Source organism: Betta splendens, chromosome 1 (assembly GCF_900634795.4).
Source record: "Betta splendens chromosome 1, fBetSpl5.4, whole genome shotgun sequence".
Lineage (NCBI taxonomy): Eukaryota > Metazoa > Chordata > Actinopteri > Anabantiformes > Osphronemidae > Betta > Betta splendens.
In genome coordinates, this window is record NC_040881.3 from 5,803,864 (window position 1) to 5,819,861 (window position 15,998).

The following is a 15,998-nucleotide window of genomic DNA, read 5'->3' on the forward strand; positions in this document are numbered from 1 at the left end:
AAATGATTTGTCTTGAGGAATTGAGGGTCTTGTGTGTTTTACAGATTTAAATCCCTTTGAGGCAAATGTGTGATTTTTGAATTTGGCCTGCATGAATAAAATTGACTTGTTGACTTGGACAGGATTAGCACATCTGGCAGGCAAAAACACATCAAATTAAGCCTGCATTTGTTATGCAGGTTCAGTGCAGTCATCTGTTTTCAAACCGTCCTGCGGTCAGGGTTACATGGGATGCAGAGATGAGATGAACCATGGGTGTACAGGCAAGAGATTATTTAGAATATGTCGTAAACATGCTCACAGTCCCTGGTCTTAGGGAAAAAAGCACATTTAGGAACAAATAAAACATTTTAATACGCATATTTTGGTTTACGATCTCATTTCGGTGCCTGCTTCTTTTTGAGTGTTTTTATTTTTGTAGGTTTTACAGTTTGAAGTTCTAGTTGTTATGCCAAGTGACGGGAGGAAAACACTAAAGTGGATAAAAATATATTCAAGAGCAGTTTAGTATAATTCGCATGAGTGTAATAACGTAAGTATAAACATATAAAGTACAATCCACACAAATTGAAGTTACAGTAGTTAACAGATACTCCAAACTCTTGGTTTTTGGTGTGTGTATGTTTCTGCAGTATAGGTTATAAACCACCAAATGTCAGTTGCTATAGTTTTGATCAGTCAGAGATCGTACCTGTAAAATGCCCACAGTGACCTCTGTTCTGTGCACAAACTGAATCTGTACCTTTTGATACTGTACGTTGGGTGAATCACTTTCATCAGAGTCTAACCGGTCATTGTCCTCTTGTTCAATCATCTTCTGCAGAGAACAACAAAGATGCCCAGTACCAGAAGGTGAAAGTAAAGGCAGAGCCTATGGAGGTTGACCCGCCTCCTGCAGAACTCACGCCACCGGCCTCTCACCTGCTGGCCTACAGCACTTTAGGGGCGAGTGAAAAGAGCGAACCAATGGGTAACCTCCCCGAGACATTGGCCCGCCCCCAGAAAGACCTCTTCTCCCAGGACATATCGGTGAAAATGGCCTCCGAACTCCTGTTCAAATTGTCAGGTATATTCCTTTGCATCGACACACGCTGTGTGCAGTGGTGGATCCACCACACACACACGCGCATTCATCCACAAATACATGTCATGCTTCTCCCTGCAGGACCGTACTGTAAACCTTGGACAGTTTGTGAAGCTTAACTATAAAACCTACATGCTTCCATTTCCATCCCCTGGAGGCTCTGTAGTAAAGCCAAGGATAGATGACATGTAATGACATCCTGCTTTTTACCTGTATGGCCATGAAAGTGACATTGAAGCAGCAGACAGCTGTTTGTGTTGCTAGATTAAGACAGAGCTTTCAGGTGTATCCATCAGCCCCCGGAGAAAACGTCTGCGCGTGTGTGCATGTGTGAGATCAGACTCATGGTCCTGAGCTGTGACCCCAGCTCTGTGCAGTCTCTGATTGCTTCAGTTAAATGCCATATAGAGAAACAAGCTTGTATAAAATCTTTCCTCCTCTTGCTTTCACACATATTCACAAATTCACACATTGACAGTCTTTCTTTCCCACACAGTCTTGAATGCACACCTTTACACACTCACACAAGGCCCCGTGGGGAGTGGTGTCTGCACAAATGCCCCGTCTCCCCTCCTCCCGCTCCTTCTTTCTCTCATTCTCTCCCTCTCTCTCTCCCTTGACTCGTTTTCAGACATGCCGGCTCAAGCACACTTGGCTGCACACGCTCTCCCCCTGCACTTCCCCTACCTCCCTCCTCCCTTTACATTTTCTCCCGTGCGGCATCTCCATGGCAACGTGGAAAGAGACCTCTGTCCTTGGCGAGCAATGTGACGAAGTGGGGTGTTTCGGGTGGGGGCGGTGGGGGTTGTTTAGGGTGGAAGGGGCAGAGGATAAGGAGGGTAGAAAGGGCCGCAAGGGTGTACAGTATGCCCACCCAGGGAGGCCAGAGCATCGCTAGCCTGGCAAAAGCGACAACCGCCCCCTTAGAACTGGGCTTGAATGTGAGGGGGACGGGAACAGAGTGGGCTGCTGTCACACAATGAGCAATCAATATGAATTACCCAGAGCAGTAGGACCTCAGAGACACATCAGTAGCAAGGTCGCTCTGAACACTGAGATGGTTGCAGCTTTGAAATTCACTTCAGTACATTGCCTTGAAACTCACACATATGGCTCCATTCTCAGGCGGTTTGTATAGTGCTCTTTATGCCTGAAAACCGATGGTATGCGCTAATATAGTAGTGACATTAGTTGATTTTACAATTCTAACTATTCTTCCACTTGGAGACCTCTGAAAACCATTTGTACTTCAGACTCAACCACACGCTGAGTAATGATAAATGCTCACTATTCTGTACTGAGCGAGTGCACCGTTGCTGATGAGCTTCACATACGTGGGATTAGCTCCTGGCATACAGAAGTGGACTTTGGGATTGTCTCAGCTATGTTTACGTGTGGGTCATTTCACACTCGCGTGGTGTGCTAATGGATTATATAGCTGCGGCTTAATGAGGGATTTTGGGTGTTAGATGGACAGATGTGAACAGTAGCCATAGTTTAGAGTTTCAGAAAGAATTTTTAGAAACCACAACAGTCACCAACTCTCTTTATCATGGTTTCATGGTTTCATCATGTTTTTTTTACTAATGTTATTGTTTATGCGCCTCACCTAAAATAAGTAGTTCCATTCCAATAATCCATATTCCAGTCCATATTTTTATAAAATATTTTATCAGACTTGTTAAAAGCACATTTATTTGTTATAGCTTGACAGGTGATTGATTGATGATGCACATCATGCACCTCTCTGTTATTAATCTGCACAAAACAGCAGTTTTGTGGACAAAAAGAAGTTGCTTTTATTAAAAGTTGGAAATGTAATATAAGAAGCCCAGACAGGTACGATCAGGTTTTGATATGGGAGAGAAAAACAACGCTGCCACTCAGACATTATGTAGAAGTCAGTTACAACATTTTGTCATACAGTAATAGCTGGACTTCTGCTAACCTGTCTGCCCAGTATTATCTTATATGGTTCATTGAGCACTGGTCTATTGACTGTTCCTTTACAGTCCTAAATAGGTAAATGTCTTTGCAGTATAAACATGTTGTACTGTTGTAGTTTCACTGTGTCCGAGATGCTGATTCAACTCTATACAGCAGTGTAGACACTGCCGTCAGTGGTGGTTATTATAGCGCCATTATTACAAGACATTACATTGTCTTACAGGCTAATGCACAATGTTGATAGTCTAGTGTCCATCTGACCAACCATGCAGGTTATTTTTAAAAATGTTTTCACATTAGACTTGTTGGGCTGACTTACAGCCCACAGGTTGACAGACCCACTACAGAGAGACTCCTACCAGTCCAGATGGCTGGTGCACCCCTGTGGACATGACAACCCTGGGCTTTACCAGCCAAGAATAACTTAAAGAAATGCAGCTATTAGGCACTTGCAGCACCTAGGCCAGCTTTCTGTGTCACATAATAGAAGCTACGGCACCGCCTGACACAGAAACAGTCTCTTTAGTGTTTCTGGAACATTTAGCAATAACAGCACATATCACTATCAAGAAGTTTTTGCAGGGCTGTTTTATATTGTTTTAACTCGTGATTTTTAAATCTGACTTTTTCTCAGAAAAAGTCAGCAAGGCCAACAACCACAAAGACAGCAACATGGTGGGAATAAACAGGTGAGATACTTTAGTAATAGTCAATGCATTTACCATGTAGGTATGAAATGTATTTTGTAACTTATTATTTGTGTGTCTCTTTCTTGGTAATACTACATTTAGACATTTACCTTGTGTGTATATATCTTGAAAGATCAGATTTAGTGGCTATTCAAGTGTTATGTATTATTCATCATGTTTCTGCATTTCAGTCCGTTCCTGGACGAGTGCTTCAGACAATCACCCTTCAACTCGCGCTCCAAGAGCTCTTCCCCCGCAGAGGCCAGCTCCTCTACCAGGGCAGCTTTGCACGGTACGATACATGTAAAACACTCTCTCTCTCTCTCTCTCTCTCTCACACACACACACACACACACACACACACACACACACACACACACACACACACACACACACACACACACACACACACACACACACACACACACACAGAAGCATGATCAGACCCGTAGCACAGGAGCCCAGACTTATCCAACAGGCAGGAGATGGATGGACAGACTTTGAGCTGCAGCTTTTTGATTTTGAGTATGTGGTAAAATACAAGATAATGTAAACTAAAAACACAATACAAGGAAGGAAGTGACATGCAAAATGGTTAATCAAAAATAATCCAAAGGTTAATCAGTAGTAAAACTAGTCTTTATTTGGTGATGACTTGAATTTGAATTGAATTTACATAACGTCCTGCAGACACACAGAGAGAAATAGACACATACAGAAGCAACGTCCAATAAAATCCACAATTAACCACCAGCTGCTTTACATGGTCTCAACCCGCTCTCTGGTAAAACCCGCCTCCCTATTTCATATTTAGAGCTTCTCACCTGTTTTCCCAACCCGAAGGCCTCTGCCTAGGGCATCCCCCATCTCCCTCTCCTCCCTTCCTCCCTGACATCCCAGAACTTCCCTCCATGTTCCTTTGGCAGTGAGAGATCCAGAGGTTAATTAGCTTGTGCCAGCTTTGCCTGTCCCTGTGCCAGTTAATGAAAATCCGATTGGCTTCTTGGTGTCAAAAGTGTCCTGAAAGTTAATTCGCCTAGACCACCTCCCCTTTCCCCTGTGTGTTTAAGCTTCAGGTCCAGCCTCTGCCACTCTTTTTCCCTGTATGTCTGTCCACACTTGCTCATTTCCTCACTCCTGTGTCTGTTGTCTTTTTGTCCCTTTTTAACACATCCATGTTGCCATTCTTTGTGAGCTTACTTGTTGCAGATGTAGTTCAATAGAATTAAATTCAGTCAAACTTCAAATAAACAGATTTTTCTGGCAGTGGTAGAAAGATTTTCTCAGAACGTACTGCACGTTAAAAATCAAAAATATCTTGTGCTTTCATTTAGCTGTTTAGTATAATCTTTTTCTAGCAGTAATTAAGCCATTCCCCATTTTAAGTACACCAAGCCCTAATTGGCTTAACTATCAGTACGTTTTCCCAGGTCAGGGCCTCTGCCACCGCTGCTTGACACCAGGCCTTCCCCTGCTCTCATTTGCATGTCAGGGCAAGTTAATGTGTCTCTGTTTACTAAGCTTTCACTACAAAACCCATAAGAAGGTTGTGAATTCCAAGAATAAGCCTTACACTGACAATGAGTTTAAAAGTGGTGTGAATATCCGGTCAGGAAGACATCAGGGCCACTGGCATGATGAGAGGCAGATTCCCAGCTAATGCAGGTGGTTAGGAACTCCAGTGTCCCGGCCGAGGTTGCACTAACTCAAGTTTTAGGAGTCGTGTGTCCTCTTTTTACACCTTAAACACCTGTGTGAGGTCATAAACAATGCATTGCTTTTCTTACAGGCAATTGTTGCCTTAGCAGTACTTTGTATGCATTTATCATTACACCTTCATTCATTCTTGTAACAATAGTGATGCACATGTAACAGTAAGGATTTGCTAGAGTGACTACTTAACAGTTATAATCCTGCCTTTAAGATTTTCCTTTCTTTATGAAAGCAGCTCTGATTATTGAATGTTAACACAATTGCTTAAAAATCTATTTAAACAAATAAACGAGTGTCAATATAGTTGCAAGTTAATTTCCTTTTCATTATTTGAGTAATTATTTCAGCTAATCTAAATGGATCTACGTGTCACAGCTGTCACCGCTGTCACCGCTCATTTAAGATTTCGTAGTCTTTGAAATTAGTTTTCTTATAATGAACGCGGTGAAAATACTGTGAAATCATCTTCAATAGAAATGCAGTTTAAACTCCTGAGTTGAGTTCATAAAAATATTATACAAGTTATGATAGCTGTGCTAGTTTCCTAAGAACATACATTATTTAGTGTTTCTTAGAAATGATTGTATTTTTGCTTATATTAAACAGAATGGGTGTATTTTGCTCTGACAGTTCCTGTGCCGCTTTCGCAGCACTTTCCACAGCCAGAGAGCATCTGTTCTTTAACATTTGCTGTAAAACCTGCCTCTAAATGCCAGAAAACGTCTTTGCTTTCCCACATTCTGGTTTTCAGACCTCCCCCCAGAAAAAAAAAATCATCAGCTGGCCAAATTTTGTTTCGTAGGATAATTTAAAATGTGACTTTTACTGCAGATGGAAAATTTGTTGTTGAATTCAAACTGTTGCTTAAAGATTACTTTTCGTTCTTTTTTTTATAAAGCACTGTCAAGTTCTGCTTTCCATCTGCAAAGACTCAAACTTCGAGGCAGAGCAAGAAACTGAGCAGTGTTTTTCCATCCATTATAAAGATTCAAAATAAATCTTTAACTGAGTCGAAAAGCATTTTCCTTACATATACAGACGTTTGGGCAAAGGTTAGTCTGTGTAAAACATTCTGAGCAATGCAGACACTCACCAATAAGTACTGTATGCCCCTGTTTGAGTAAATTATACAACAGAAAAAGTACAATGTTGTTTCATTTTCCCTATTCATATCATGAAGTTTAATTCAGATCAGCCACTTGAACATTTTGAGATCTTCATGGTTTCATTAAAGTATCTGAAAATGCATCCTTTTGATTTTTTTTAATTAAAGGCTGGAGGAGAGCAGGGGTAACATACGGTAAAGAGAGCTGTAGATGTGCATGGATGCTTTGCAGCCAACTACAGTACTGGTGCTTTCCTTTTGACATTAAGGCTGTGTTTGCACCGCATCCCACCCGCAGGCTTGATAAAAAGCATCTGTCAGATAGGACCAGACTGGTTTCAGTGGTTCAACAAATTAGCAAAGCCGTTCCAGTAGAACTAGGGGACTTTTCTGGATTAAACATGTGTATGTCACAAAATTAAGTGTGAAAGTTAGGGGAAAGCTTCAGGGTTCTTTCAGATATTGAGTTACTGTACTATACTTGGACACAAAGACAGTGGCCTGTCATGACTTATTGTAGCCATATTCAGGCCAAGTGACTGCAATTATTTTAAAATGTTCTATAGGCTGGTTTGGCTCTTTCACTCTACCATCCCATCTATTTTTTTTTGTCAGCTGCTTTATTCTGGTCTGTGTCATTTGTCCCATCGCTACTCTCTCTCCCATCTATCTGGTGAGAGTGCAGTGGGGTGGAGGACAGCAGAGCGTAGCATGCCAGACGGGGAAAGCACACAGCGTCTATAGGCCACTTCAGGGCTGATGGGTGGTGGAAGGCCACACGGGAACCGCCGCAGAAAGAGATACTGTACGAGATTATAAAAGCTAGTAGGAAATATCCTGTCTTGAAATGAATATAATAAATAATTTCATTATTTTTTTCAATGAATAGTTTAGTTTTAACACAAATACTGAAAGCTCGGGGCAGCAGCTGTACATATACATCATTTCCCCAGTTCAGTCCATTCTCTTGCCTTCCTTCCTGTCAGCTCTACTAACATTAAAAGACATACTTTGTTAAAATGAAATGTGTAAAACTAAAGTTACACAACATCTAATCACATGTTGGTCAGAACATAAGCAAATGTGGATATCGATCTTAAGTTACTTAGTTTGGTTTATAGCGGCTTGACTTCGCAGTCCATGTGCAGATTCACTTGTGGATGACTGATGCCAGTGAGTCACGCGTACGTTTTTCTCTGTCTGTGCCTTCGTGACGCAGACTCCGAGAAGGATGACGGCGAGCCAGGAAACGGGATAGCCCAGTGGCGACTGAACGAGCAGCTCTTCCCCTGTCCCGTCTGTGGCAAGGTGTTCGGCAGACAGCAGACTCTTTCTAGACACCTGGCTCTACACACAGGTAAACAAACGCATGACATTGTAAGTGCACGTGCACACCACCACATTGCACTGCCTTGCAGTATATCTGCTTCTTTTGCTGAGGTTTAGATCTTGGATCTTAGCGGCTGTGTTCATGCATGGGTGCTTGTGTAATAAGTAAATAAGGTTGACTAGACTAGATTACCCTTCCTTTAAAGAGATTACTACCATGATTAGGCTCACTGGGAAAACAGCCTGTCTAATTACCCAGCTAGAGGGATGCCACACACACACACACACACACACACACACACACACACACACACACGCACACACACACACCAGAAATTCTGATGCAGCTAGCATTGGTCCCTCTTTCACTTTCTATATCATACTCTGACACAGGAGACTTCTCCACGATGAAGCTGGTTTCCTCTCAGCATCCTGATTACACTTATTTACTACCATTTTATCCATTCTACCCAGTTACTTCCTCAACCCTTCTCTTGATTCTGATTAGGCAAAAACGTCCAATTTTATTTAAGGCAAATTAACTCTGGATTAGAAATGATTGCAACCTACTTGGGACAGCAGGATAAATCACTAAGCTCACAAATGGAGACGCGTGTACAAAATGCCCCCACACAATTGGACATGCTCTCAGATTCTGTGTGCACACAACACGATACACACACACACACCATCTGAGAGTGTTGGCTGCGAACAGCTTGGCCACACCACAGAGAGCAGAAGCAGGGGCATATGTCAGTGTGATGGTCTTTTTGGTTTCCCCGGCGACATAAAGGTTGCCTGGCTTCATGTCCTTGGGGCAAATGGTGTGTGTGAGTATGCGCATGCATGCATGTTTGTGAGAGCTTACATGAGAAGATGTGTTGTTATGATTTGTTTGTTTTTAGAATGGGATCTTTTTTTACTTTGCATGAAAATAAGGAGAAAATAATAATACGTCTCACATTATTACAGCTGTGTGAAAACAGCCAGATGCTAAGATGAACGTTTGATTTTGTCAATATTTCATCCTCTTCCAGGATCAGTGTAACAGCTGGGGTCACGCAGGTTAGGCAGGGTTAGCATTAAGTAATTAGGTTTAAGCTTGCTTTAAAGGCTCACAGGCAGAGTGGAACTTAATGAAATAGCAGCTCAGGTAATGTTTACAGAATGTGTGTGTGTGTGTGTGTGTGTGTGTGTGTGTGTGTGTGTGTGTGTGTGTGTGTGTGTGTGTGTACGTGTGTGTGTACGTGTGTGTGTACGTGTGTGTGTACATGTGTATGTACATGTGTATGTGTGCGCGCGTGTGTATTTCGTTGCAGAAGAGAGGAAGTACAAGTGTCACCTGTGTCCTTACGCGGCCAAGTGCAGGGCTAACCTCAATCAGCACCTGACCATCCACTCTGTCAAGCTGGTCAACACAGATGCTGAGCAGATCGTCAGCGCTGTTACGGCCGACTCTGCCGAGCGCAAGAACTGCCCCTACTACTACAGGTAGTAATAACAGGCCCGAGCACAGCACCCACCTCAGTTTAATGCGTCTCCAGGTGGTATCGTGGATCAGATTTACCACAGCAAAAACCTTATTGCACCTCTTCACTAATTAACACATTTGTTTTGGGTTGATGGGCAGAACTACATCAGTCAGCTACAGTGAGTTGGAGCCGCCACTGCTTATTGACGAGCTGGTGGTGGAAAAGTGATTCTTTTATGAGTTGCATGATCGATTTTGTTTCTTTGCAGTGCAGATATGAAATAAGCAACTTTCCCAAAATGCCGTTTCATTGTATTAATACTTTTTTGTTCGTACACTTTAGAACTACAGTATTTCAGTCAGTCATTATCAGATTAACAGAATGTGTTCCGTGCTGTACAACTTACCAATTTATGCAGGCATAATATAACACTAAAGGTGACAGTCCTCCATCTCATTCTCGCCATCTTCGTCCCTCTTCCTCTCTGTTCTCTGTCCAGCTGCCATGTGTGTGGTTTCCAGACGGAGCTGAACGCCCAGTTTGTCAGCCACATGTCGCTCCATGTGGACAAGGAGCAGTGGATGTTCTCACTCTGCTGCAGCGTCTGTGATTATGTCTGCATGGAAGAGAATGACATGAAGAACCACATTAGTACCGGACATACAGGTGCAGATTCTTTGATAGGATGGTGTTCCACTAGTGTCAAGAAGAATTACTGTTTACTGTATTTTTTTTCCCAGTTAATCAGTCAAAGTTAGTAAAGATCAGATCTATAAAAGATCAGAAAAAAGCACATCTTTTACACACAATTTTCCTGGTTTAATTTAATTGTTGGGCACTTTAACATATCATTGACATTAGTTAATGAAGATCTTTTCTTTTTGTTTCTGCTGTTTTTGCTGGTTTGCAGACATGTACTGGTTTGTAGATAAGTACATGATTCAACCCCTAGAAAATGATTTATGGAGTTATTTTCAAAATTACTCTCACATGTACCAGTGGGTGGTAGCTTACACATTGTGGCTCTTGTTCGCAGCTTAGAATAGAAACACGGTGCAGTATTTGGACAGTGACACATATTCTATTGTTTTGGCTCTATGCTTCAACGCTCAGGTTCAAATTTAAGATTAAAGAACTGACTCAATTTTTTTATGTGTGTGGCCCAACTTTTTAACAGCACATTACAGACAGCATTGGTTGATGCACTGATCAATCACTGTGACTGATTAATTCAGAATGAGGCCCAACCTGCCTCAGTCACTGTTTCATCTGCTTGTAGGGCTGCTACTAATGATTACAAAACCTGAAACTGAATGTGTATACAAATAAAAATACATAAAATTCCCTGATGCAGTTTTCAGAGCCCAGGATACTGTATTTTATATACCAACACATATACTGTAACTATATAGACTGAATGGTCAAAGCACAGAAATATTCAGTTTGCTATTATACACAACAAAAACAAACATATTTGAGAAGCTGGTACCAGTGATGTTTGCTTAGAAGTGTCTACTGGTTTTAGTTACAGTCTCATCTCACAGAAGCAACATAAGAATAAAAGTGTCACTGTCCTAAAAACTGTATTTTCCTGCTTTTTTCGATCGTAATATAAAAGGTAACTTACACTTCATAAACACACAGTCCAGTATCAGTTCAGAGGACACAGAGAAAGACAAGCAATAGAATTGAGTTTCACAAACAAGCCTCCTCCGGTCGACCTTCTCTAGACTTTTTTAAAGCTGCTGGTCTGAACCCCTGGTGGTCGATATGTGTTTTTGTCTAAAACAGCTTTGTCCGGTTTATTGCTGATGTTTTGCTCTTCCACTGTTCCTCAGTATATGTGTGGGTGGGTGGGATTGTCCAGCCTAGACAGCTGAGGGGTCTTTCAGAGGCCACAGTGGCCTTGTTTATCTGAGAAGGTTGGCCCTTATCGTGCCTGAGGGGGAAAAATCAATAGGCCTTGGGTCCTTTAGAGACAAGCTGGGTTTACGATGCCACTGTGGCCATCTTTTAAGTCTCTCAGCCAGACTTGGCATTTATCTCAGTCTCACACAAGATGGACACAGCAAACACTAAAATGTACAGGAGTTTGGCTCCCGGTCGCCTTCACAAACACACGTCCTGCCCTCGGTATGTGGGGATTTTAATAATTGGTTAAGGTCCAGGTCGGCTGGGTAAAGTGTCTAAACTTCAGAGCAGGTAGCAGCACTACCAGTGCGGTCACGCCCAGAGTAGACGGCGGAGCTCAGCAGGTGTCACAGTTCAAGCTTGACCCCCCGTGAGGTCAGCGCATAGAGGAAACGATTTGTTGGGTGCCCTTCTCTGTAGGAGGGAGGCTGCAGAGTGATGTGGCAGTATACCTTGATACCTGCCCTCAGCACTCGGAAAGACATACTCCGCTTCTTCTTTTTTCCATTCCTATATCATGAGTGATGCTTTGCGGTCACAGATAAAGCTGCTCAGTAAAAGAGAAAATGGAATGTTTTTCAGCTGAGGTGTATTTTAGGGTCAAGGCCCAATGGCTCAGAGCAGCGTTTTTTTTCCCTTGTGCTTACAAATGTGGCATGAGCCTTTTGGAGATTGTAAGAGAAATTAGGTAGATGTTATATACTGTGGCCGAGGAGATAAAAGCTGTATCAAGTTCATTCAGCGAAATGTAAGCTAAAACTAGGTGTTCTCAGATTTTGATTGGAGACACTTATGTCTTCTGTTATGTAAAATTTCTGGCATAAAACGTGACTACAGCCCTGTTTTGCATTCAGTCTCAAGTCTGTGGGCTTGTGTTAAAAAGGACAGGTCAACCATTTTAGGATCCATGCAGCCTTTTCTTCCTCCTTTTCACTCCCTCCCGAGTGAATGCCCTTTGTTGAGCTGTGCTGTGCCCTGAGATGCTCCCGCCATCTTAGCTCCTTCGGCCATGACCCGCGCTCCTCACCCCTCCCTTTCACCCCCTCCCCTTCTAATTCGCTCTCTCTTCAGAGTGAATTGTAGACTTGGAGAAGGGGATCAATAAAAGCACACTGCATCTTGATTGGACTGGCAGCACGGCCTTAGTCAGAGCAAAGGACTTTCAAGGCTGACTGCTTGTTGTTCATGTCAGTGTGTGCATATACATACATTGCAAGTTTAAGAGCTTGAAGCATAAACAAGAAAGCAAATCTGTGTTTTCTCTTAGAAATGGTGTTTTGAATAAAAGCTGCACCGCTTTTGTCATTTTGTGCCCAGGTCTGAACTCAAGAAGCCCCCTCAGTGAGACCAAGAGCACCTCCTCGTCCCTCTCGGCCCTCAGCGATTCCCTCAACAGCTCAGAGGGCGGAGACCTTACCCACAGTAACGAAGAACTTAAGAGTCTGCTTGCTCCACCCTCCTCTGCAGGCAGCCAGTCCAGCTCTGGAAGCCACTCGGGATCCGGAACGGAGGACAAATCTGACAAAGGCAAGCAAGTGTTGGAGCAGCTACAGCTGCATACGTGTCATGATTGTAAAGGCCGTAAACACGTAAAGTTTACGCGATAAAAGATTAATGTAATATATGTAAGCAAAGTCTTTTGCTGCTGTACTAAGACCAAACACAGAGAAAGCCTGTTCGCTCAGGGTGAAGAAACAAACATGAGAATGAGGGATCACCAACCAATAATCCAGATCAGTTGTCGTCAAAGCCTGAAGTGACGACAATAAGTGATTGACTTAATTTCCTTAATTGTTTACATGTGGTCTCATCCAGGATCCTTTTAATAATTTCCTTCTTTTTATAATTGTTCTACTTTTATTCATGAAGCTTTAAGAAACAGTTCCATGGCTTGTGTTGCTGAGATCAATTAAATGCTGATGATGTCAAAGGTGCGATCAAGGGTTGCACCTGCAGATTTTAAACATAAACCTGAATGTGTTTGGTTAAAATGTGGGCTGTGGAGATTTAGCAGCTCAGCAGGGTCAGAACAGAGTAGCCTCAGGTCGAATCATAGAGCGTTACAGGGTCTGTGTCTTTGGAGCTTGACTCCTGTGAGGAACGCAAAGTCAGGATGCGTCAGCCGTGCTGCATCTATTTCATCCAGGATTTTTGTCTGCGTCTTTACTGTGAGGAAGTCAGTTACTGTTAGTCAAGTTAAAGCCAATTCAGAGAGGAATCCTGCTCATGTTGCTGCATATTCTGTGTTCGTCTGCATCGTTAAAGCTGATCTTCTATCTGAATTCCCTCTGTGTCTGTGTCTTACACTGTCTCAGCCTAATAAAAGGAGCAAATTCAGAATCTGTAAAACAGACCCGCTATTAACTCACCTGCTCCTCTCTCCGTCCTCCGCAGGCTTCGAGTGTGTCTTCTGCAATTTTGTGTGCAAGACGCGTAGCATGTACGAGCGCCACCTGCAGATTCACCTCATCACGCGAATGTTCGAGTGCGACGTCTGCCACAAGTTCCTCAAGACGCCCGAGCAGCTGCTGGAGCACAAGAAGTGCCACACTGTCCCCTCCGGAGGGCTCAAGTAAGGAAAGCAAGTACAGACAGAGGTTCCTAACTCCGCCCGTCCTCCCCCTCCTCACCTTGTCAACCCACTGCACACAAACATCCACACACAAAGGCTACATCACTTTCCATTAGATAAAAGTAGAAACTGAAGCTTAGCTGTAACCCGACTGTAAGCGCTGAACAATCTTTCCGATTTCTCAGTGGTTTCAACACCAGGATGATTATGTGAATCAATTAAACCCTGAGAAAACAGAAACAGTGGCCGCTCATTTCAACATCCATACAGATGAAACTGAGCTTGAACGAATCGAACAAACGCAAACACGGGCCTATTCTGGCTGATTGTCCCGAATCTGTTAAAGTCACTTCAATGTTCATTATCTGCAGCCAGTCATGAAACGATACAAGCTGCGGTTTTGCTCGACAGCCTCTCTTGGCACGTCCAACTTATTAGACAGTAGTCTGTGAGCCTGCAGTGGCTGTTGTGAACAGAAGGGAGAGAGAAAGATGGAAGGAAATGGGCTTCCCCTCAGGGTCTGCTGTTCCACTGCCCACAGCTTAGAGCCATGCCAAAGAAAAATATCTGATGAAACCTGCATCCCAGAAACCTGCTCTCTCCCTACGACACAGACACTTTGTAAACTGCGCCGAGTTACATAAAATCTGTTGGCGCACCCCTAGAAGACAATCCTTTAGAAACAACTGCACACACTCTGTGGGCTCACGCACATGAGCGGACTGCATTCGTAACATCCCAGGCTGGACACCGATGCCCGATACACATTTGAATATATAACTAAACTAATGGATGCTTTTAAGCTTATGCATCTGCACACTAATGCACAGCAGGCTGGATTTTTTGGGAATAATATCCTGAATAAATAGCTTTACCTTCGGTGACTAGCGCGCATCATGGTTTCCCTCCCAGTCACACAGAGCCCTGAACACAAATACATGGACAGATTTTTTAAATATTCTCTGTATGGCATGCGAAGCAGTCTAATTTTTCTAATACTGCGTCTCTTTGTAGCTCCAGTCTCTTCACATGCTTCCCTCTCCATCTCCATATTCCAGTCCCACAGGAGCCTTTGTTGTACTGTGACACGTTTATGTCCCATTTCAGGCTTGTCAAGTTAACACAAAGCCCATCTGTTTACCTCAAAACTCAGCCCTCACTGATGATGTTTATTCACAGCAGTGTACTCTCACACACATTCAAGCTGACTTTCAGGGAAAAAGGCTCTACACATGGAAACGTTTAATAAAAATATAAGAACAAAGGGCATTTGTTAAGGTTCAGTTCAACCATGTTGTTGCTTTTGAGTTCTCATAACTACAGTCTGTGCATGTGCAGATCCATTGAGTTTCATTATTATGATCCCCTCATCTTGTCATAAACAAAAATCCATGTTCTGCATTGTGTTTCTGTGCAGCCGTTAGTGGAGGGAGGAGATTCTCAAATTTGTTAAACAGTAGCATTTCACTGAATTTAAAAGAGTTACACTGACTCGTTTTACACCAGTCCTGTGGATAACAGAGTACAAACACACAAGAAGCCGTTCATAGCGCAAAGATCTTCACACTGCGTTTTTTTTTTTTGACTCACTGACTTGAGGACTTGGTGCTAGTTGTAGTGTGTGAGTGAAAAATGTCAGAGTTTCTGTAACAGTTTTAAATGTCTCTTGTTGAAATGTTTTTTGAAACCAGACTGATTTCAGCGAGCAAGAAGAAGCAGAATGTTAGATTCTTGTAATTCCAGTGAGAAAAAGAAAATGAGCTGTTTTACATAAAAACTAACTTCTTAGTTCATTAAGTAAAATGATCAATTCTGACTAGCTTTTTTTAAATAACTTGAATTCACTTACAATAGCAGGCAGGCAACAACTCTTCATAAAAAAGTTAGTGGATTAGAGTAGATTGGTTTTTGATTGCCTACAGTAAACCATCTGACCCCCACATCCAGTGCGTACACATGTATACACTTGAGCAATGTAAAGTGTTTCCATGTATGTAGGAGTGTTTAGAAAGGGAGAGAGGGCCTTCACCATTTCGAGGTTTTTCTGAGGTGATTCTGTTCTGCAGGGTTTGTGAAGCGCTTTGGGGCCCAGAGCAGATGAAAGGTGCTATTTAAATGTAAGTGCCACTCCATTCCTTCATTTCCCTTCATGTCCTATTGCTTCAATCTTTTCTCC

At 42.7% G+C, this 15,998-nt stretch overlaps 1 protein-coding gene and 1 long non-coding RNA gene across 5 annotated transcripts in view; one reads left to right on the forward strand and one right to left on the reverse strand.

Moving 5' to 3' along the window:
* znf827 (zinc finger protein 827) overlaps positions 1-15,998 on the forward strand; it is a 57,089-nt gene that overhangs the window by 36,730 nt on the left and 4,361 nt on the right. For 2 of the 4 annotated variants that reach the window (XM_029164315.3, XM_029164317.3), the window contains 8 exons: positions 824-1,066; positions 3,666-3,720; positions 3,912-4,012; positions 7,758-7,895; positions 9,187-9,358; positions 9,839-10,005; positions 12,568-12,777; positions 13,645-13,822. In XM_029164315.3, the coding sequence (XP_029020148.1) occupies positions 824-1,066; positions 3,666-3,720; positions 3,912-4,012; positions 7,758-7,895; positions 9,187-9,358; positions 9,839-10,005; positions 12,568-12,777; positions 13,645-13,822 (1,264 nt within the window). Of the gene's footprint in view, positions 1-823; positions 1,067-3,665; positions 3,721-3,911; positions 4,013-7,757; positions 7,896-9,186; positions 9,359-9,838; positions 10,006-12,567; positions 12,778-13,644; positions 13,823-14,836; positions 15,940-15,998 lie in introns of all 4 variants that reach the window. The other 2 variants (XR_005898013.2, XM_041071866.2) reach the window with 2 other exon arrangements.
* Positions 4,253-9,881, reverse strand: LOC129604297 (uncharacterized). Its single transcript, XR_008695081.1, has 2 exons — positions 9,746-9,881; positions 4,253-7,885 (listed from the first exon to the last, which is right to left on the reverse strand). It is a non-coding gene; the product is annotated as an uncharacterized LOC129604297 (long non-coding RNA).